The sequence below is a fragment of the Peromyscus leucopus genome, chromosome 15 (assembly GCF_004664715.2).
Source record: "Peromyscus leucopus breed LL Stock chromosome 15, UCI_PerLeu_2.1, whole genome shotgun sequence".
NCBI classification, from domain to species: domain Eukaryota; kingdom Metazoa; phylum Chordata; class Mammalia; order Rodentia; family Cricetidae; genus Peromyscus; species Peromyscus leucopus.
Genome location: NC_051076.1, coordinates 1816050 through 1840514, shown reverse-complemented (window position 1 = coordinate 1840514; position 24465 = coordinate 1816050). Strand labels below are relative to the sequence as shown.

At 40.4% G+C, this 24465-nt stretch overlaps 2 protein-coding genes across 4 annotated transcripts in view; one reads left to right on the top strand and one right to left on the bottom strand.

Moving 5' to 3' along the window:
* Positions 1-23010, top strand: part of Spata9 (spermatogenesis associated 9) — a 27480-nt gene extending 4470 nt beyond the window's left edge. Inside the window, exons 3-5 of the mRNA XM_028893994.2 lie at positions 3131-3358; positions 15868-15963; positions 22529-23010. Of these exons, the coding sequence (XP_028749827.1) occupies positions 3131-3358; positions 15868-15963; positions 22529-22813 (609 nt within the window). The 3' untranslated portion in view covers positions 22814-23010. The remainder of the gene's footprint in view (positions 1-3130; positions 3359-15867; positions 15964-22528) is intronic.
* Positions 22528-24465, bottom strand: part of Rfesd (Rieske Fe-S domain containing) — a 14189-nt gene continuing 12251 nt past the window's right edge. For all 3 annotated transcript variants that reach the window (XM_037211094.1, XM_028893992.2, XM_037211095.1), the window contains exons 5-6: positions 23071-23141; positions 22528-22739 (exon numbers count right to left, since the gene is read on the bottom strand). In XM_037211094.1, coding sequence (XP_037066989.1) covers positions 22721-22739; positions 23071-23141 — 90 coding nt within the window. In that variant the 3' untranslated portion in view covers positions 22528-22720. The remainder of the gene's footprint in view (positions 22740-23070; positions 23142-24465) is intronic.

Here is a 24465-nt window from a genome sequence, read left to right as displayed (position 1 = left end):
GAGAAGGTGGCACATCGGATCTTGGGTCTTTAGGGCCCTCTCTTGGCCCCACCTTGTAGGCGTGACAGTTACCGAAGCCTCAATGGGGGTTGGAACTTCCAGACCAAAGCTGGAATGGCTACCCACTGCACACCTGCACACACACGCACCTGTGCACACACACACACACCTGCACACACACACACACACCTGTACACACACACACCTGCACATGCACATACACACACCTGCACACACACACACCTGCACATGCACATACACACACCTGCATGCACACACACACACACACACACACACACACACACACACGCGCGCGCGCGCGCGCCTTGGTTTGCTTTCTTTCTTATATCAGTTTCTTGCTGGGCAGGAAGCATCTTCTTGGAAAGAGCCGGTTCCACGGTTTGTGGGAGGGAGGATGGAAGTGGTCCAGAGCATTGTGCGGTTGGAAGCAACAAGTCCCTGAAATTATATGGGAAAGCGTCTGTTTGTTGGTTGATTTGTTTCTGTTCTGTTTTATTTTAAAGAAAGCATTATAAAAGGCATGTGAATTGTAACAACTAAGCTTAGGGTGAAACAAAGACCTTAGTCATGAGACACAGTTGAAGACAGAGGGACAGCCAGGATTTCATGATGACAGCTAAATATGCCCTTGTTACAATATGGGCTTGCACGAAATAATATCGTTTTCAACAAATGTTCATGTTTTGATCAACCTAAATTATGTGAGCCCTGCATGAGATCTGAGGTGACCAAATTATCAATAATAATTAACCTTATTTTTATACAAAGACAAAAAAAGCAAAACATGTAGAAGGGGAGTTGGACAGATTGATTTGTCTGGTGGAATGAACCAGTTTGCTTGATACAGATGGGGACAGTCAGTGACTGCAAGCCACGGTCCAGTGAACCTGGGCCTGATAGCACGTGCCTGTAATCCCAGCACTCAGGAGGCCGAGGCAGGAGGAGGGGCTGGACTTGGAGCCCAGGTAGAGCTTGAGGCTGATTTGGCTTAGACAACAAGACTGTGTCTCAGAACAATCAGAAGAAAGTCAAAGATCCCGTAGATTCATTTAGAAAATAAGAAGAGGAGTCTGCAGAAGTAACGTTATCATTTCACAGCTGCCAGCATGGTAGATCCCCCAAACACTGATCACTTGTAAAAGGAGATAAAGTTGACAAGGTGGAACTTCACATGTCCCATGCCTGTTTGCCCTGGCAATGTGGCTGACTACTCTTAATACTTACAGCGAGGGAGAGCGTAGACAAATGGCAGTCACAAGTGAACAAACAGGAGGAAGAGCTGGGGAGGCCAGCATGGCAGTCACACGGGACACGTGGCTGCTGGGCTTCAGCGCTGCAGGCACTGAACTTCTCTTGGCTGTCCTTCGACCACAACCAGGGGAGAAAACGATATCAAGTGACTCTCCCTTCGTGCTGTTTTGATCACTTTGCTTTCAGATTGCTTTCCTCTGTGCGACTTGGGAGGGTGACAGTTTCTGCAGTCCAGGCGGCACTATCTACTGCTGCTGCCACCTGAGAGACCGAGAAGCCCCCAGGGGCTACTGAACTTTTCAGAACAGTTAACAGAACAAACTACATCAGGACACAAAACGGCAAAAATGCGTCTTCACGGGTGGGCTAGAAAAGCTTCTGGCTGTCTCCAGTGAAAAATGCTGAGCCGTAAGAAAAATACTGAAATCTGGTGAGGTATATTTACTTCTAAAGTAAATATACAAAATATTAGCTCTTAGGCGAAAACATGATGCTCATGGCAGACAAAAAAATAACCAATTAAATTTAACTGGTATTTTGTCTGTATATATTTAGGTTTAACAAAACATTACAGATTCCAAAGTTGCTAATCTGTAGCCAATGCCTAACTAATATTTTTTTCCTAAGGATGGCCAGATGACCCCCAGTGACTTAAATTAGTGATGAAACTGTGCTGGTCTGTTGACTGGAATGCAGCTTAACCACACTCTATACAGTTTCTCTGTGGTAAACTACTCAGGAGAGCACAGAAGAAACCACATGTTACATGTTTTGATAGTGCTACTGTTTTGCTGGAAATTACTAGAATTTCTGAAGTTTTGAGATGTAGGGTTTTCTTAAGCTTCTTGACTGGCATATAGGATGTTTGTTTTAATTTCCTTTATATATACTCTAGCTCATGAATAAAACCCTTAAAGCAAACTTGTAAAAATATTTGTAATGGTTTTAAATCAGTACTACTGCTTGAATATTTTATATATTAAGTAATGTTTGGATAAGAACTATTGTTTAGAGGAGCCTGGAGGTACAGGGCTGTAGTCTAGCTATGCAGGAGAATGAGGCAGTATGATTGCAAGTCCAAGGCCTGATTGGGCTACAGAATGAGTTCACACACAACCTGCACTACTTAGTAAGAACTTGTCTAAGAATAAAAAGGAAAAAGAGAGCTAAGACATAGTTCAGTAGTAAAGCATTTGCCTAGCATGTACAAGACCCTGGATTAAAAAAGGAAAGAGGAAAGGAGGGAAGGAGGGAAAGAAGAAAGGGAGGGAGGGAGGGAGGGAGGGAGGGAAGGAGGGAGGAAGGAAGGATCTTGTCTATTTTTTAAAGTAGCCTCTAAAATCAAGGTAGAAATACCATAGACCACCAGGCATAGTAGCACATGCCTTTAATCTCAGCACTCAAGGTGAGTGGTGATGGGTAGATCTCTGTGAGTTCAAGGCCAACCTGGTCTACATAGAAAATTCAATACCAACCAGTGTGACACAGGAAGACACAGTGAGACCCTGTTTCAAAACACAAGCAAACAAACAAACAAACAAAAAACCCATAAACCCAGAAAGAAGTGAAACAATTATATCTTTTGATTAATTTAGTTCTTGATATTTATACTAAGGAAAAATTAATGTGTTCAAATGAAAGCTTTAATTAGGAGTGTCAGTGAATTGTACAAGGTGTAGCTGTATTTTATTGGCGCGCTCTGAGTCTGAAAGCTCGCCAAACCCCGCTTGCTGAGTAAATTTAAGATGTCATGTACAGCATAGTTGTATACTCAGTTTCTGCTACAAGTATATGCTATTAATGTATCAGAGAATCATATATCAGATTCTTCTCAAAGCTTTTTTTTTTTTTTTTTCAGAAAAAAGATCAAGTACAGAAAACCTCCAAGGTCAGAATGGCTCTAGCTTTAGCCCAGATCAACCGAGGAACATTAATTCAAGGATTAAACAGCATATCCAGCTCTTCCAAATCAGTGGCCAAACTTCTGCAGCCACAGCTGGCATACAGACTCTTAGAACTGAGGCACATCTCTCACCGGTTGCTGAGAGAGGTGAATGCACCGAGTCAACCTCTGTACAGCATGCAGGCAAGTACTGTTGCGTTTACATGAGCTGTAGAGCCTTTCTTGATTCATAACTGACCAAGTGTTGACAATGAATGACTCTTGAGTGCTCAGCCCTAAGTGGGACGTCTACACCACCATTTTTCAAGGCTCAGGGAACATCATGGAAGGGGTGGTGGTGTGAGGGCCAGAAGATTGGAAGAGATGCTGTGAAACTCCTTCTTCTGGCCATAACATGGCTGCTCACCCCTGAGCTCACAGCAGCAGTGGTGGCCTGCACAAGGCTGAGCCCACTGACCCCCTTCACCAATAGGGAAGGATTCATAAGGTATAAGCTGTTAATGAGAGGAGGGTGAGTCATTTTTCTTGAGTGATACAGGCACAGGTAAATTGCTCCAAACCTATGCTCATACAAATACCCCAATTAAAGTAGTGGGCTGCCCCTCCCCCAAAAGAGGCATGAAATCAGGAGGGGGCTGGTTGGGGAAAAGAAGGCGTCAGAGAGAGAGAGACAGAGAGACAGAGAGAGAGAGAGAGAGAGAGAGAGAGAGAGAGAGAGAGAGAGAGAGAGAAGAAGAAGAAGAAGAAGAAGAAGAAGAAGAAGAAGAAGAAGAAGAAGAAGAAGAAGAAGAAGAGAAAAATGGGGATTATGATCAAAATACATTATATTGCACAGAACTTTGAAAGAATAAACAACATGTTAAAATGTCTTTAATTTAAAAATAAAACTATAATGAATTTGGGGTCCTTCATGTAAAATAGATAAAGTTGGAAAAGAGGAATGAATATAGAACAGTTTCTAGTTTAAATCTGGAGGGGTGGATAATGTGGACTTTTTCTGCCTTATTATTTGAGCTGTATAAAACTTTCCATTTCAGACAGTTCAAGGAAGACATAAGCATGAAAACTGACTGTTTGTGTCAAACCTAAAGGGAATTCTATAGCGATTTTTCACAGTGCTTGTGTTTTGCTCTGCCCTCCCAGAACATTGCTATGTTTCTAAACTAACCTTTGGTGTGCTAGTTGGGTGTATTCAGCAATAAAATCATTCAGGTATACCCACTAATATTTATGTGTATTTCTAATTATGTTTTCTGCATGGCTTCATGGAGCTTCTGTTATTTCTTGTTAAGGGAAGTAACTTCTAAAACTTTTCAGGCCTGATTTTTTTTTTTTAAACTTTATGACACAGAACTCTGGATACTTCAATCTGGATTAGATTCAAACATCTGAACTTGTTCTGTAGGAGACTCGGGGTCTTTCATGACCAGCATCTCAATCTCAGGGGCATTGGCTTGAACACCTGGGCTGAGAGGAGAGGAAACCATGTTCAAACTGGGTTAAACCGAAAGAGAAGACTGTTAGTTCATACAAACAGCCCAGCATTAAGATTCCAGACACGTGCATAGATAATGAAGCAATGTCCTACCTCTTTTTCTTGCGAGTCTTCATTTTGTTCTATATCCATTCTAGACTCTTAGACTATCTAATATGACTTGTAACTGTTTGGGGGATCTCCATCCTCTGAAGATCACATAATTACAACAGAACATCAAGTCCCTGAGCCAGTGTTCCTTGGGTCCACTGGTGGACGATGGTGTACATCCAGCGCTTGCCTTTAAATCAGGGAAGTGGGCTGCATTAGTCGGTCTGAGAAGGTTCCCTGATTCATCCCCAGAGTTGGGGTTGGAGCCCTGTGCAGACCATATGGCCTGAAAGTAGAGTGGGGAGAGCAGGTCCTCAATAAGGGTGGATGCTAGATGGCCAGAATCAACAAACATTCCATCATGGAGGAGTCATCATTAATTAAAGGCTTTTACATTTTAAAAATCAGATTCTTTAATTATGCATCACATGAGAACAGAATTTATAAAAGGTTTCCTTGTGATACTTAATATCTAAGAATATAAAAAATGTTCTGCATTTGCTAACCAATGGATTCTTAAATATTCCGAGCCGTGTTTCTTATCTTTATAACATTGAAGAGTAGCTGAATATTATCTTAATTCCCTCTGAAATGTCCTTTGAAAGCTAATGCTCTGCCTTACCATTCCTTCTCTGAATTTTGTCAAAACCATAGGCTTAAAAAAGGATTTATTTATTTTTTAATCTGTGAATATTTTGCCTGCATGTATGTCTGTGTATCATGTGTGTGCCCGGTGTCCATGAAGGCCAGAAGAGGTCATCAGATACTCTGAAACTGGAGTTACAAACAACTGTGGTCCTGGGACACCACAGTGACTGTTACAGCTGCCATGTGGGTGCTGGGATTCAAAGCCAGGTCCTTTGGAAGAGCAGCAGTTGTATTTACTCAACAGCTGAGCCACCTCTCCAGTCCCCAAACCATAGTATTTATAGAGTTGTAAAATGTCTTCTGAAGAACATTTTTGAAGTATTTCCTACCAATAGTTTTATCATATTTGTTGTGATTTTTTTTCTAGTTTTTCTACTAGATCAAAGCTGCAAAGGAGCTGACATTTTACATTGCGTTTAAGCCAACAGGTTTTCCTGCTGTAGAGCCGAGTGCCACATGCTCGTGTGTACACGTACACGCACAAACACAGGCACACAGAGGGAGAGAGAAAGAATACACACACACACACATACAGAGGGGGAGAGAGAGTACACACACGCATACACACACACACACACACACACACACACACACACACACACAGAAAATATACACAGAGCACACGGGGAGAGAGAGCACAAACGCTCGCACACGAGTGTGCCCATGTGCACGCATACACACACACACACAGAGGTGGAGAGAGAGCAGACACGTGCATACACACACACACAGTGTACAGAGAGGGAGAGAGAGCACACATGCATGCACACACAGAGGAGAGAGGGAGACAGGGAGAGAGAGGAGAGAGAGAGAGAGCAAGCTCATGTCGGGGACATAGATTATTATTCACAGAAGTATCAGCCAGAGCAATGTCCTGTTGGTTCCCTACTTTTCACTCAATCAGATGCCACAGTGAGGGCTCTTTGTTAATTGTGCATATTTAATGTTGTTCCAGGAGAGGGGAACCTTGAAATGAAGAAACAGAGCCTTTTTCAGGGACATTGAAACACCAGCCCAGCGTTTCTCCTAAGGGGGCTGGGTGTCCATTACCCTGGAATGTGTCTGCAGAAGAAAAAGGAGAGGGTATTGTCTTGGGTGCCCCTGGCATACCGAGGGGATTCATCTCTAGCTCTCTCCACAGGAATGCACTTGCTGTGGCTCCTGCAGCTGTTCGATAGTCAAACATGTCCCTTGCTCAGAAGAAACAGTTTGTACAGGAATATGAGAAATCCATGGAGAATAATATCTCTGTACTCATGAAAAGTTAGTGGCAGAAAAGTTCTGTCTTTGCATTCCAGCTAATATGTGTGTGTGTGTGTGTGTGTGTGTGTGTGTGTACACGTATTTGTGCATGTGTGTATGCGTGCGTGTGCGTGTGCGTGTGCGTGTGTGTGTGTGTGTGTGTGTGTGTGTGTGTGTGTATTCACTAATGAGAACAACAAAAACAAAAAACCAATTCCCCCTAAAAAAAACCCCACAATTAGCCAGGCAATGGTGGCGCACGCCTTTAATCCCAGCACTCGGGAGGCAGAGCCAGGCGGATCTCTGTGAGTTCGAGGCCAGCCTGGGCTACCAAGTGAGTTCCAGGAAAAGGCGCAAAGCTACACAGAAAAACCCTGTCTCGAAAAACCAAAAAAAAAAAAAACAAAAAAAAAAAAAAATAACAACAACAAAAAAAACAAAAAAACAAAACCCACAATGTATTTGCCTTTTGCCTTGTCTGACAATGCAATTCTGAGATCCATATCCAGCTCATCTGCACTAACTCACTCTAGAAACACGTTTTGGGGCTGAGCGGCTGGTTCAAGGCTAACCTGCTGCCATTGTCTTCTTCCACATTGATTTACAGTCAGCACACAGAAAAGATTTCTCCTTCTGGGGTCTGTCTAATGATGCAACTTTAAATAATCTTACCAGTGAAGTAGTTCAAAACACAGAAGTAATTTAGCAGAAGTTCCACATGACCACAAGTGAATCCTAATGCGTTTCCTATCACCTGCAGAATGCCCTTCATAAAAAGAAACACATCCTAGCACCGTCTCCATTTTTCTCACAGAGGTGATCACTGTGAAGCTGAAGTGAACATCTCTCTCTATTTTTACATTTTTATTATATTTGGATATGTCTACTTATGTAGTATTATTATGTATGCTCAACATTCATATAGATTACATAACACTGTACTTAATCCTTCTGAAAATTCCAGTTTTTAGCAAACATCATTGATAAATGTAGCTAGAGTTTATTTTAGCTCCTCTCTGGTATTCCAGGAAGAAAAGACAATCTAGAGTTTGCTATTGGGAGGATGAACAATTTAATTTCCAATTCTTCTATTAACAAGCAGTGGTTTGGTTAACATGCTCACAGACACCTCCCCATCCATATGCATGAGACTTTGGGTATATCTCTGAGGGATCTTCTTTCTTCAACTCTTACTAACTCAAACTGTACTTTAGGAAGGGTGAGCTTTCCTGAGAAAATTTTTAAAATGTCAAGAATATGACAATAACTGATTCAATTCTTGGAAACATTAGAAATATTTCTTCAAATATTCTTTGTCAGTTTCTACAAACTTTTTCTGACATGCCTATTAAGTATATTTTGATTTTATTGTGTGTATGGGTTTTTCCTTTTATAATAATGTTGAGAACAGAAGGTAGGACCTTGTGCATGTCAGCAAGCACCTTGTCACTGAGTTACATCCCTGCCCTCTCATTTAAACTCTACATGTGTCTATCTTCCTCATGTACCCCATCTCCACTTCTTTCCACACAGGGTCTTTTTAGGCATGTCTAGCTGGCCTGGGACTCAAACTCACAGAGATCCACCTGCTTCAGCTTCCCAAGTTCTGGGATTAAGGGTGTGCACCATCATGCCTGGCTCTTTATCTCACATCTTGATTATGTCCAAAATGTTCTTCTACCTATTAAGTATTATTATCTTAAACTTAAGACATTGATTTCTTTTGTGTGCATGTGAGTATGTGTGAGAGAGGTTATGTGTATAGAGAGGTGGCTGTGCATGTATAGAGGCCAAAGGTTGATGTCAGGAATCTTCCTCCATTGCTCTCCACAGTATTATTTGGGACAGGGTCTCTCACCAAGCCTGCTGTGAGCCCCAGAATCCTCTTGTGTCTGCTTCCAGTACTGGCATTACAAATGTGTGCCACCAAGGCTGACCTTTTTGAAAATGTGGGTGCTAAGAATCCAAAGCCAGGGCTTCATGCTTGTGTGGCAAGCATGTCACTGAACAAGCCATCCCTGCTTGCGCCACATTAACAATTTGAGGAGACCTATGGGTTCTTTCCCTAAGGATGCTGGTTCTTTCCCCTTGCAAGTCTTGGAGAGTTTTCTCCCTTTAATTATTTTTCAATTTTCTTGAACATATTTGTGTGTGCATGGTCTTTCAAATGATTATTCTTTGAAGTATTAGGAGCTGCTAAGTTATCAGACTATGGTGGTTTGTATTGCACACTCGTAGGAGTTCACTTCCTGTTGTATAATTGTACTTAGCTGGCACTTCCCCAGTACAGTGTCATCTTAGTAAACGCTCTGTACTTGGTGGCGGAGCTCCCTGGAGGAATTTTGCTTGTGCTCCAGGGGTAAATGGACAATCTGCAACCAACCTTCAAGTGTCCTCAGTTCAGGATTTTCTGTACTACCCTTGGAATTTCAGACCCTTTTTAAGGCATTATCCCAAAGAGAAAATTCCAGTGTCAGGTGGGGAGCAGCTTCCTTCCTTCCTGTTGTGGTGGTTACAGTTGTTTATCACTTTCAGAAACTGCAGCTGCAAATCCTATCCTCCACCGTATGTCTTCTTTTACAATTTAATGTAAGGTGTCCCACTTTCCTTTGGGAAGTAAGTGAAGTATAATTTAACCTTTTAATGAACTCAGCAAATATTTATTGGAATCTGATATATAAAACCACTAATTCAGGTACCAGGTGTATTTTATCCTTTCTCCACGGACTGTGGAACTAATAGGTGAATATGCAGACACCGTCAGTCAAGTGTAGCAAGTGACCAAAGGATGCAAAGTAGACTGTAAAAGCATCCAGAGGAGGCATGCAACTTCAGATGGCCCCTGTAAGCTATCTAGAAAATTCAGTATTCTAAGTGAGACCGAAAGCAGAAGAACAATCTGGATGAGGTTGCAGGAAAATTGTTAGAGGAAATGAAGAGTCCATAATGAAGGTACCTTCGTAAGAGAGAGCACGGCCTTTTAGGGAAACAATAGCATGTGCTTGGGGTGAACAGATAGAAGAGAATCTCGGGGTCAGGTTTCGGAATATTTGAGCGTTAGGGGTGAGGAAAACACTGCAGTGACATACCGCAATGAATGGAGAGGAGGATTGTCTCTGAGAGGAAACTATGTTTGTAGGGAGGAAGAAAACAACAGGCCAAATCTGAAGGTGCAGTAGGGCACAGATAGAAGTATGAATGTGAGACATCAGTCCAGGGATTCCCAAGGGATGCATGAGGTGTGACGCATAGGAAGGCCGGGGTTGCTGTGTGGGTTGAGTGTATCCATGGTGCTGGAGTGTGTTGAGTGGTAGGAGTCACAGCATAGAGAAGATATGTTCATTCTTAATGATCCACAGTAGATTTTCCCAGCTGCTTCCAGGTGAAGCTCTGTGGTGGAGAATTTCAAGGGGATGACAGCTGGAATTAATGTTCAAAGGAATATGCTGTGTGAATGCCTAGAGGATATCACTTTATGTAAACATGACTGTGGGAAAGTAGGTTGCCTAGTAACCAATCTGAAGTTATGTTTCATGGTCCCAAGATCTTTTACAAGTGACCTGTTTGGTCTCTGAACTGAGAGTGATGAATGATAGATGCATCCTTTTCTACCTGGAAAATTAAATTGGTTCTATCTAAGTTAACTTATTAATATGGAATACAATGAAGCAGATTACTTCCCTGTAAAACATGGACATAGAGGAGCATTTTCATTAGGACATGGACAATAACAGCTAGACTGATGTTTGAGCCCTTTAGTACAGAGAGGTCTAAGATGAAATCTACAGTAATGGTTTCCTTAAGGTGAGCAAAGAAAGGATGCTGACCCACAGCCCCTAAGACAGTCTACTCCTGGGTCTTTTGAAAGGATGCTTAGATCTGGGCCCTTTAAAATATGTACAAAACACGAGCTGCCTAAAGACCCAGTCTACACACATTACCTAAAGAATTTTCAGTGATCAGTCTGAGTTGAGCACAGAGGTCAGAGGTTAGCATCTCCGTTGTGCATCTTGTTAAAAACTCCTTTTGCACCTGCCTGTACAGATGCCTGAGTCATGTTACTCCCCAAACTCTTCCAGGCTCTGCAGAGCCGAGACTGCAGTGATAGGAGAGTAGCTAACGATGTTAAGCCTCAGGAATGGAAAACCCTGAGTGGAGAATTCCCGGGAGGTCTCCGCATCCCTAGCACCGGTTCTTCAGAGTGGTGCCTCTGCCCTGCCTGTGAGTTGCCTGGCTGAGCAAAGCCTGCAGCTGCTCTTGCTGCAGTGACCTAGATAGTCAGCTTAGATGCTGACTTCAGCCAAGGCACGTCAGCTCCAGACAGAGCTGTGGATTCTGGAAGGCCAGGCAACGTGGGGCCACGGAACTGAAAGATCTTCTTGGGTTGAGAGGAGCTGACTGTTTCTATTGTGCATAGGAGGTACAGAGCAATATGTGGGCAAAACCTGAGTGAATCTCAGCCCCTACGCTGCCTGGATATTTCATTCAAGACCACTGAACTCATGCCCTCTTTTCAGGCTAAAACACCCCTCCCCACACCTTCCCCATACCTTTCAGAGTGTACTCCAGTTAAGAATTTAAAGTGCACATTTATAAATATCACTTCTGTGGGTTCTTGATGGGCCTGCCCCAGGACTATCCAGCAAGTATGATTCAGACCCAGGAAAAGACATTTTCCAAAAAGAGCTTCTCAAAGACATACTGCTCCAAATTGGCCAAAAGGTGAGGGCATCTGACTTCCACTGGACCATCTGAATAAAAGCTTTCTCAGAAATAATGCTCCACAGATGCTGGCCAACACTTTCTGTACTGTGGAGTGCTAGGGTCCTTCTTACAAGTGTGGTGAGGTACTATGCAAATAAATGCATGCCCATGCAGCTCTTTCTGTACTGTGGAGTGCTAGGTCCTTCTTATAAGTGTGGTGAGGTACTATGCAAGGCATGCACATGCAGCTTTTGCCACCTTTCTTCCTGGGCCTGCCTGTTAGCAGCGCCAGCACACCTTAATTTGTCCATTAGTCACAGAGGGAGAGCTTTGTCCCTGATTTTTCTCTTGCCTTCAGCAAGGTGATTTTGAGCAACATGAAATCAGGCCTGGTAACTCTCCACCCTGCAGTTATGTATAATTAGATCTTTTTTTCTCAGCTGTGCAAATGTGGCTTTCTTGTGATTTATGTCATTATTAGTGAAAAAAAATGAACAGAGGTGCTTCTCTATGAGATGAGACAGTCAATTATGTGAAAGGAGTTGAAAGGTAGAAATTTGTTCATGTCTCAAACTGTATATATTGTGCATATTAATGTAACCAAACTAAAAAATATTGACATAGCATTGATACTGTAATTTAATTCAAATATGTAAATAAATGAAATTAATAAGATAAATATAAGATGAAACATTTCAGATAGATCAAGGAAATGTAAATAAAGACTCCTATTTTTCCAAACATCTCCTGCTTATTATTTTAGTTTTTTTATATGCTACTCCTGCTAAATGGCAGAAACTAAGCAAGGTGGTTTATAATGTAAAAAGCAGGTAGTGTCTTAGTCAGTGTTCTGTTGCTTGTGAAGAGACACCATGACCAAGGCAACTCATATAAAGGAAAGCATTTCATTGGTGCTTGCTCACAGTTTCAGGGGTTTAGTCCACCATCATCATGGCAGGGAGCGTGGCAGCAGGCAGGCATGGTGCTGGGGAAGGAGCTGACTGAGATCTGATCTGCAGGCTAAGTGAGAGGAACTGGGCCTGGCGCGGACTTCTGAGACCTCAAAGCCATGCTACTGCAGTGACACACCTCCTCAACAAGGCCGCACCTCCAGAGACTCGTTCTCAAACAGTGTCACTCCCTGAAGCTAAGCATCAAATACATGAACCTATGGAGGCCATTCTTATTCAAAAACCACAGCATGTGAGCCACAAAACTCAAAAACTGCTACTTGCTAGGAGCCACATAAATTTTGGAGGAACTATATTTCCTATGGGGATGATTTGCTATAGAAATTGAAAGCAGTGAGATATTGAAAACAGCAATCCTTAGGCAATATACAAAATTAATTACAAATGTAACAGGTATCATACACATAATTAATTTTGAAACTAATCATTTCATTTTATTTTTTTTTTTGTTTTTTTGTTTTTTGTTTTTTGTTTTTTTTCGAGACAGGGTTTCTCTGTGTAGCTTTGCGCCTTTCTTGGGACTCACTTGTAGCCCAGGCTGCCTCGAACTCACAGAGATCGCCTGGCTCTGCCTCCCGAGTGCTGGGATTAAAGGCGTGCGCCACCACCGCCCGGCGAAACTAATCATTTTAATTGCCTTTAGATAAGAGAATAAATCCAGGGAAATGTGTAGTGAAACAAAGTATGATTTCTTACACAGACACCTCTTTTATTTTGTTACATGTGACTTCCTACTCATCCCATACAGACCTTCCACTATGTACACACGAGTCTTTCTCCTCTGCAAAGAGGCATCTTGTTGGAGTATATCTGCTTTTCTCTCTCCTGCTCTTTGCCTACATGCTTGTCTGCTGTAGCCATAAGCCAGATTCAAAGGCAGGCTGCCATTCCCATGCTCTGGGAAGAAAGAAAATGCAACCTTTGATTCATTTCCCATAGACTCTTTAAGAAAGCCAGAAACTCGAAGACATTTTCCACGTTGACTTACAGAGACAGCAGTCCAAATGAGAGGAAATGTATTTCCTATGGGGATGATTTATTACAGAAATAGAAAGTATTTATTGAAGCCAGTAAGAAAGTAGTATCTATTCCTATATGAGAGTTGGTGTGGCCTAAAGAAAGATCCAGACAGTTCTCATTACACTCCCCCACTCTTAGCTAGGAGGCCTTCTTGGCTGCTTATTTGTTTCTGCATTCCATAAGTCCCTTTCTGAGAGAAAGGAAACACCGAGGGCCAGTTTTGTTCTCCATTCAGAAGCGGCAGCAGGCAGCCAAAATGAAGCAGGCAGGACACTGAGCACAGCTGCAGCTGAGACACAATACCCTGGGCTTCTCAACTCAACTCAGACAATACTTAAGAGTCTACTTTCTCTGAACCCGTGTTCCTACTTCATAGATTTCTTAGAGATTAAAATAATGCTAGATATACGGAGTATTCTGTAAATGTTAATGACACACAGTTGTATTATTCAAACAAAAGCTATTTCAATTTTGGTACATATCTGTCTATTTTTTATATGAAAAGCTAGTTGTATTTTTTTATACATGAAAGATGGATAGAATTCTTAAATTTTAATCAAAATATAGACAAGTGTGCAAATCATTAAAAGTGTAACTCAATGAATTTTCATAAATTGAACATTATTTATGGTAGCCAAACCCTGAAAACCTCATGCCTTTTTCAGCACTGATCTCTCTCCTGTGAGGAAGGCGTCTGTTTTCTTGACTTCCACCAGTAGAGATTAGTTTGACTCACTTTTGTTTAGAGTTTAATCATTTGCTATGCCTACAGTATTAACCTCGTTCTTTCTCATATGCCATGAGCTATTATTAATGTCTATCACATCACTGAATGCTGTGTACAGGCATTCCGTTAAGTACTTTAGCATTTTCTTGTCTTCCTAACGAAACCTTGACATAAACATGAGCTGGCTCCTTTCCCCCTCCCCCCTCCGAGCATTAGCAGCAGCACAGCCCACTGGTCAGACTAGGGCAAGTCTTGGGGGTGACTCCTCACTCGAGTCTAACTTTACTATTAGCAGCTATCACCCTAAGAGGTCCTTCTGTCTCTTTTTCCTTGGCTCTTTGCGGAATGGTGACAATAAAAATGCCACCTCATGGGGTTGCTTTAAGGATAAAATCGAGTGTTTATAAAGCACATAAACACGCATTGTTGCTATTTTATTTAAGCTAGGGTCATTCTGTCTTCAAGTCTGGTCTCAGTAACTGTGACAATCATCCCATGCTATCCCGTCAGCTTACAAAGGAGTAGCACACCTGTAACATAATGAAGGGTTTATTAAAATACACCTCAGAAGCGCACTCTCAATGATTGCAGAATATGTTATTGGTTAAATATCATTTCCCTAACCGTTCTGCTATTGTTGATTATTTTGGCTTTTTTTCTTTTTTTTTTTTTTTGATAGTGTAAATAACCTTTGCAAAATGAGATCTTGCTATGTTGCCCAGGCTAACCTCAAACTGCTGTGCTGAAGGAATCCTCCTGTCTCAGCTCCCCCTCCCCAACACCCCCCAAAGCTGAAACACATGCTCCTAAGTGTGGGTAAATTTTTTGTTTTTTTGGTGATGCTAGGGAATAACTCAGAACTGGTGCATGCTAGGTAAGCATGCTCCCACTGAGTTGAAGCTCCAGTCTGAGCATTATAAATCATTTTCAAGGGCCATGCACACACTGTTCTCTCTAGCATGCATGCTCTATCTACTGTGCACTTCTATGACTTTATTAGTTATAGCTCTATCATTCGGACAGTCACTGAAGCTGCTGCATGGCTTGGAGCTACTTCAGAGGAGCATGGCTAACCGCCACTTCACTGCTGGAGGGAAGGAAACGTTTTTTTCCTAAAGCCCTCATTTCATAGCCTGCTCAAAGCAAAAGAGGTGCCCTGTAGAAATAATCCCCTTAAACAGAATATGTTACACTGATATGTTTAAGGCAACAACACCTGTTACCAGAAACTAGAAACATGTCAGAGGCAAATTCATTATTAGCATAAACCCTTCAGAGCAGCAGGCAGAATATGAGCCGGGAGCCTTGCCTGAAGCTTAATGATCATCTAAGGTCAAGGCTGGCTGCAGCAGTCCCATGATTAACATTTCCAAGCGGGTCATTAATCTCCAGGAAATGCTTAGCATGTTGATTACTGTTTGCTTAATTGAGGTTGTGAATAATTTAGTAAAGAATGATTACATGAATTTGGACAAAGGAAAGACTTTTTCTAATACTCAGGGGAGCACCTCCTAGCCAGCACATTTCACAGCTGTAAACATTGAAATATTTCAGATTTTAGAAATGGAAATTTCAGACTTGTGTATATTTGCCACTGGTATCTATTAGTAAAAGGATGTGTCTTCTTGCTAACGGGAGAGGTAGGAAATAGTATATTTTCACAGGGTGAAAAGCCCAGATAGTTAAAATAGAGATTAATTTCTTTAGATAAAAATTTTAAATTCTCATAATAATATTATAAACATTGAAAATTGAAATGTTTTATTTTAATAAACTTTGTTTGTTGTTGTTGCAGGTCAGAAGGGGTTCTCTGTTTGAAATAATTTCCTTTCCAGCAAAGACTGCCTTAACTAGCATAATGTATGCTTCCTATGCAGCACTAATTTATTTGGTAAGTTAGCTGCTAGATTCTAGAAACAACTCTTTTATTTCATGCAGTGTTGAAAACAGCACTGCATATACTATGCCATCTGGTATTATTGTTAGCAGTCAAGGCACGCTACTGCCTATGCAAAATAATTCATATTAGTTGTTTGCTTTTATGACAAGCCAAATTAACTCCCCAAAGCCCAATTTGCTTATATAAAATTATTTTATTTCTCTAAAGTTAATTACTATTTAAAGAAATTTAACCAAATTTAGTAAATTTGATAAAATTTAGTCAAAACAGATTAACTTTTGCTTTGAAATATCTTGCGGTCTAGTTGTAGCCATTGTCTCATGATGGCTTTAGTTCAGTATTCCATTATTTGGGGTCTGTGACTCTGAAGAACACAGTTACTACATTTTGATTACAAGTGCTATGTATGACAAAAATATAAAAGATAGTATCAGTTATATGAGTTTCTATCCATTAATAAATATCCATATATGTTTTATTAAAAACACAATACAAGGAAGGTCCTATCTTGATGAATTATCACAAAATCTATTGGTCTATTTCAACTCACCATGATGTAAAACATTACCAACTACTACTATAACAGCATCATTCTTGCCTCTCCTCCATATAAGTGACTGACATTTTGACTTGTGGGTGATTCAGCTTTTTAGATTGAATGTACATTGAATCATATCATACACTTTCATATCTTCTGTCAATATGAGATTCATTACTTATTATAGTTGAATCTATTCCTGTCCATTGCTGTATAGTGTTTTAGTGATTGACATTACTTTTCCTACTCAACTGCTGATGGACATTTTAGATTGTTCCTAGTTTGAACTTTTATAGTTGTCATACATATCTTGTCCTTTGTTGAAATTGCTAGGTTATAAGCTATGCAAGCACTTATCACTAATAGATGTTGCAAAAAGAGCTCCTAAAATGGTTTTTAACAATTAAAACCCACCCTAGAAGAACATAACAGTCCTATATGTCATCAGTGGTGCTTGATACTGACAATATTTTCTATTTTAGCCATTTTTGAAAGTAGATATTATAATACTGATTTTAGTTTACATGTTCTTGATTATTAATGAGATTGGTTACCATTACATAAGTTAATTGGGTATTTCATCTGTGAATTGTTAAAATCTCCAATGCTAAAGCAATGGAGACAACCAGCCTTTAGCTGAAACCTCTGAGACCTTGAGCCAAAGTCAAGCTTTCCTTCTTTAAAATAATTTCTTTCCGTTACTTAGTTCAGTGATGAAAAGCTGCTCAGCTTAGTTCCTTCCAATAGATAGTGACCTTTCCTGTCTCCTTGGACCATTTTGGCTTGATGTAAATATAGATTCACCTGCTTGGTTTCCTATTTAATTTTTTTAGAATATAATTTTCTGGTTTTTCACTTTCAGTCTTTGTATGACTTTGTTATTGATGTGAGTTTCTTGCAGGCATTTTTGGGTCTTGTTTGTAATCCAATCAGCCAGTTTGGAAATTTGTGTGCATATGTATGTTTTATATATGTGTAGACATATGCATATGTGCAGAGGTGAGAGTATATTGGGGGATCTTCTTTTATCACTATTCACCTTGTCTTTTGAGACAGGGTAGCTCACTGAACCTAGCCTCATTAGTTCAGCTAAGCTGACCTGCAATACACTGCAGGGATTCATTTGTCCCTCCTCACTCCCCACCAACCAGTGCTCATGTCCTACTGTATCCTGGCATGCCTAGCCTCTATGTACACCTAAGGGACCCAAACTTCATTTCCACTTGGTTCTAAATTCTTCTTGCATTGGGAACACATGGGAATTTTTCTGCTGCTATTTCACAGAATAAGCTTCTGTGTCTTTTATTGCTTGGCTCTTTCATCAATACTGATTATTCATAAACTTAGCCTTCTAATCATGCTCCCAATTATCATTTACAATGTTCCTAACTAATTTTTTTCTGATTTACTACTACCTGAATGTACTAATTTGTTCACTCTGTCTTCTTCAGTCTCTGATATTATGCCTTCCAGTTGACCTTGTCTATTGGTAAGACTTGAGTGAGTTTTCCATTTTCTACTTTGTTTGGTTCCTTTTCTGAGTTTCATCTTATTGCCTATATTAGTTTACTTATTTCATTCTGTTGCTTATTTGTATTCTACTCAAACTTAGTCTTTTGAATTCTTTGGCATTCATATGCCTCATTATCTTTGGATTCACATATGAACTTTTAGAGGAGTCATGTTGCCTTGTTTTATTCATAGTTCTGCGTTTCTACATTTAAATTTGCACATCTATTAGACTAGACATCTATTCTAGGATTATGTGAGGATCTTAGTAAGGAGCCTTGTCTTTTCTTCTTTCTTGTTTTTTTGAGACAGGGTTTCTCTGTGTAGCCCCGGCTGTCCTGGAACTTGCTCTGTAGTCCAGGCTGGCCTTGAACTCACAGAGATCTACCTGCCTCTGCCTCCTGAGTGCTGAGATTAAAGGCGTGTGCCATCACTGCCTGGCTAGAAGCCTTTCCTTGACAGTTCTATATGAAGCATCACTTAAAAGGATGAAAATAATCACAGTAACAACAGGAAAACAAATCTTCTAGACACAGAAACAGCAGACAAATAAGAAACAAAACAGCAATGACACTGCCAATAACAATAGGAAAGAAAGAGGCAAATATGACATAGAATAAACTAAAGAGCTAAAGTAGAAAGATAGAAATTTAACAATCCAGTTAAAATGAAAAGTAAAATTAGACACAAGCAAGAAAAAAAATAAAGAGAGGGACACTAAAAACTTCCTCCTAGCTGAGGTCCATGGATTGCATCAGTTTCTTTCTTCATCCTCTAATACAGTAGTCTGCCAAATGTAAATGGTGGGGAAGTGGGGATAGTGGGACAAAGATGAGGCCTGTGGTCACTGCATTTTCCACAAAACAGACTAGTGCTGCACACAGGCTGAGCTTTGCTCTGCCCTGACCTGCCATGCATCTTCTACTTGACTTGGTCAATGATAGGTCTGTGGCAGAGCAGTATTCACCTCACAGGCTTTCTGTATGCATGCTAAGGAGCCATGATAGCCCCAGCCGTGATCACAGGGTTAACTGGGCACACCTCTCTTGAAGTTTGGTTCCACATGAATCCCAACAATCTTTGATAGTGGAATGCCTTCTTACTCCAGATGCCCAAGCAAATGTCAAAGTCAAAGTGCGTCTTTGGATGCTCCATAGAGAATGGGAAGCGGACTACTGACCTCTGACCGGTGATAGAAGGGGAGAGGGAACCCTGTGGGATGTAAACTATCTACTGACCTTTCAGCTGACCTACCTACTGACCGAGTCCCCGCAGTAAGCCAAGTGTTCTGCTCCCCACAGACGAAGGTGCCACTGACCACTGTCCCCCCCCTCCCCAGCTTGCGCTTCCCGCTGCTTAAACTTTTCAAGGACTGGTGGAGCCGCCCTTCTCCTTGGCTGTTGGCACCTTGTCAGTGCTGTGGAATCCTCAGGGCCTCTGAATTTTGACCTTTCTGTGGAGTCTGAAATCCAGAGTAGCTTAGTCCTTAACAGTGTGTCCTTTCACATTGGATCCTGGCAAACTCTGAGAAAGAGTGAGCAATGAGTCACCTTCAGAACAAATCACAGCACTGGACAAGTAAGGCTTGCCTGAACTACGTACGGGTTTCAACACTGTTAAGACAGTCTGGTGGTATCACTGGGATCCTCTGCACTCTGACTTACTGGGTATTCCGGCATGCACAACAGCCCCTCAGCCCACTGGGGGCCAAGATTGGAGTTTCCAATTGTTTTGTGCCTTTCTCTGAGTTCTGCCTTGCTGTTTTCTTTCAGTTTCCCCTTCACTGCTTTTACTCTCTGTAGCTGTACTGACTCTTCTCACTTGCAGAGTCATGCGAAGGACACTTCTATTCCACCACCTTGCTACAGAAGGTTCAGAGCAGTCCTTGTGAGGGTAGATCCATTTCTGGCTTTCTTGAAAGGATAGAGCAGAAGGTTTGAGGCCTCAGGCTGCTCTCCTGCCTGTCTTGCTTGTTCCTCACTATAAAATACAACACGCATGCTTCCCTTACTCTCTTGAATTTTGACCCTCCCTTTTCCACCTCTTGTTTGATGGGATTACATGTTCTCACAACTATGCCTGGTTTAAGCTTTGCTTGAAACTAAACCTAAGGTTTTCGTACACAACAGGCAAGAACTCTATTAACTGAGTTGAATTATATTCTCAGCTCTCCCTGCTCAATCTAGAATCAGTTAGTCAATTTATGCACATGCACACTCATGCGCGCATGCACACACACAAACATACACATGTGCACACACACTTGTTTGGATTTTAATTTGAACTGCTTTAAGTTTATAGATTGTGGGAAAAGCTTAATGCAATTGTATGTTGCAATATGATAAAAGTAAACAAAATGTATAAGAACTATGATAAAATCATAAAAATTAAGAGAACTTTAAGAAGGCCGAAGTAAATAGAGGATGTGCCCTGTTTAGAGATTAGCAGAACTTTCTCTGCCAGTTATAAAGACATGTTATGAAGCTCCTGTGATTCACAGAGCAAAACTGGTCCAAGAATAGGCACAGCAGCTAGACAGAGAGTTATAAACAGACCTACATACAAAGAAACTTAGGGCAATACAAGAAGGATTTTCCTGGTAAGTAAGGGTAGATCAACTGGGTACCATTGGCTAAGTATTTTTCTCTTACGTTATACCAATTCCATGTAGATTATAAATCTATAAGTGAAAAGCAAAATAATTCAGCTTCTAGAATATAATAGATGAGAATGTTCTCATGACCTTGGGTATAGGTCGTAATTTTTTTAAACAGAAAAAAACCCCACACAATACAAAGGAAAGCATTAATAAGCTAAACTATGAGAATTAAGAAACTGTACTTTAAAAGTCTGCTATCAACATGAAAAGTAAGTCATAGGAGGAATTAATGAAATTTGCACATATGAAATCAAACAAGAATATCCTGGGATATATTTTTAAAGATAAATCAATAACTTCGAGAGTTGGACATGTTTCAGAAAAACAAAAGGCACATGAGGCAGAAAAGGCAAGACAGAGGAAGCAAGTGGAAGAAGCTGCTCATTTAATGTGGAAGAAGCAGGGGAGGAGATGGGTACAGAGCAAGACAGAACCCTAAACTGTACCTCCAATGAAGTATTTACTGTAGGTAGTACCCAGGAACTAAAATTACCCAAATAGGTCCATCACCTGGGGACAAGTCTGTGGGGAACGCTTCACATTCAAACCACAAAAGGAACAATCCACTGAGATGACATAATGGCCATAAATACGTATGCAATGAAAGTTGGGTCACTCAATCTTACAATAAATACTACACAACATACAAGGAGAGACAAGACTGAAATACAATAGTGGGTGACTTCAGTATCCCTTCTCTCACCAACATGACATAAATATCAACAAAGAAACAGTTAAATACACTAGAGGTCAATGGAGTTAACAAATGTCTACACAATATTCCATACAACAGTAGTAAAACACACATGCTTTTTTTTTAAATCAACACATAACACACTACTTTTCAAAACATATTTGAGCCATTAATACAAGTTTTACAAATATAAAAAATGAGAAAGGAAGAAGAGGGAGGGAAAGGAAGACTATAGGCCAATGTAATCTTTGATAACCCTTGGTTAATTAGATGCAAAAATCCTTAATAGGATACTTGAAAACTGAACTCAGAAATATATATTAAAAACATCATCCAACATGATTAAGTCAGTTTCATTTCAGAGATGCTAGGGTGGTTCTGTATTTGTAAACAAATACATTTAATGAAATATATGAACAGAAGTAAGACAAAAAGGGCACGATCATATCAATGAAACCTTTGAGATGAAATTGTATCATTTGGAACAAGTTAAAAGAATGAAACTTAAGGTCATCCTGTTAAGCAGAAAGACAGTACAAAAACACAGAAAGAGAAGTACAGTATGTTTTGTTTCATTGTGTGGAAATGAGAATGATTTTCCAAGAGACCCAAACTAGTGGAAGGAATACTAGAGAAGGGCAAGGGACTAGTGGAAGATGAAGAGAGGGGTGGATGAGATTAAGATGCAATATATACATGTATGGAAATACCACAATAAAATAAATTAATGTTACTGTAATAAAGGTTCTATTAGAAAATTACAGTGCTTTGAAATCTAAAGGGGGAGAAAACAGAGTATTTACTATCCATCATATCATCTTCAGGCAGTTCTTCTGTAAGACAAACTAGTTCCCTTTAGCTTCATGGAATTTGCTCTTGTCCTTCACTAATTGACTCGTTGTCATTAGTAATGCAGAATAAGTTGAATGAATAAACTTGTTGCATTTCTCACTTCTGAGGTTATTTTTATGCATGTTTTATTTAAACACATTTCTAATCTATTGCTTGCCATGTGTCAGGGTTTCTTCAAAGGGAGGGTGTTTTAAATTAAAATATGTAGATTATTGACTATGTTAGACATGTTACTTTTTTGTCTATGGTTGTTATTACCTTAAAAAGAAACATTACTTTTCAACATTTTTTTTTATTGATACAGGCAGTCTGTGTTAATGCTGTGCTGGTGAAGATAAAGAACATTTTTCAAGAAGAAGAATCCATAAGGCAAAATAGAGAGAGTGACAATTTTAGGAAAGCCTTTTCTGAGCCTGTGCTTCCAGAGCCGATGTTTTCTGAAGGTGAAATCAAAGCAAAACCTTACAGGTCATTGCCGGAGAAGCCAGACAACCTTTCAGCTCACCGCAAGCCTCCTGCCAACAAGCAGAGCAACAAGATCCAGGTTTTACATTCTGTGTTTGACCAATCAGCCGAACTGAATGAATGAGAAATTCAGACACAAATACCACTTCAGAGAGATCAATAGTCACCTGTCCATGGGTACATTTCATCAGACAAAACCAGAAGACCAGTTTACATATGCTGAATGCTCTTCTAAAAGGGGGTAGAGCTGGGAAAACTATGACATCATTCTCTTGTATTTGTATAACATAGAGAATAAAATGAATCTTGATGTACAATGTATGTATGACTACCCAGTATTTTTAAATTTTTACTTTCATATGAATATGTACAGATATCTACCTGGGCCAGAAGAGAGTGTCAAGACTCCAGAAGCCACCAGACAAGGATGCTGGGAACCAAACACAGGTCCTCTGGAAGAACAGAACACGCCACTGAGTCATCTTCCCTGACTTGACTAAACAATATTTTTAATAAGAGAATTCATATTTTGTTGTGTCAGATTTTACACTGTTTATAATATGGATGTGTTCATAATCCATTTATAATTTTAATGGAGAATTGCTTAGAATGCTTATCTGGAAAGGAAAATTTCATAACTAAAAGCTATACATTTTGAGGCTGGAAAGATGGCTCAGCAGTTAAGAGCACTTGCTGTTTTTGTGGAGAGCCCAGATTTGGTTCTCAGCACCACACAGCAGCTCACAACTGTCTGTAACTGCAGTCCCTGGGGATCTAATGCCCTTTTCTCACTTCTGCAGGAACCAGATGAAGTGTGATGCACATACATACAGGCAGACAAAAACTTTATTTAAAAAAATGCTGGGGCTGGAGAGGTGGTTCAGCAGTTAAGAGCACTGGCTCCTCTTCCAGAGGACCTCGGTTCAATTCCCGATACCCACATGACAGCTCACAACTGTCTGTAATTCCAGTTCCAGGGGATCTGACATCTTTGCACTAATGCACATAAAATAAATAAGTCAAATAAATGTTTTTTTAAAATGCCACACTTTCAGAGATAGTAAAAAGTATATTTATTCCTATTTGCAGGCAGTATAGCTGAGTTTCCCTACTGATTTTATAAGTCACTTGTGAAGTTATGAAGGACCTGAATTCATTTTTGCCTAAAGGAACAATTTTAGTTTCTTTCAAGCACTTTATATTCTAACACATGATAAGATTTTGTGGGTATTCAAGAAATAATAGGCTGGTATGAACTCCCCTCAGAGATGGCACTTTTTCTAAACCCAGTGAGTAACTGTTGGTGTAAACATTGTTGAGAAAGTCCAAGCCTGGCTTGGTAGTATTCTTAGAAATGAGTAACAAATCTCTTTGGTCATGTAACCCACGTCCCAAAAGAAAAGGCAATGCACTAATATACAACAAAGGTCCAAGCACTTGCGTGTCACTGATGTGGGAGCTGGGAACCAAACTGCAGTCCCCTCTGAAGAGCAGCAAATGCTGTCAACCACAGAGCCATTTCTGCAGCTCCCTCACTCATTTTCACAACAAGGAGAAGAGTCCAGGGACAGCGGAATGCTAAATACTAGGTCTAGACACTTAGTTCACCCCACATCATGAAAATTACTATGCTTTGAGACTTAGCTTTATTTTTAACAGTCTTCACCATGGGTTCATTACCTACACATCCTTTCTGGCCCCACTTACACCTGCATTTTACTGACTGCCAAGTTCTGCATGACAGACACCCAGGGTGTTGTTCTAAATCCTGAATAA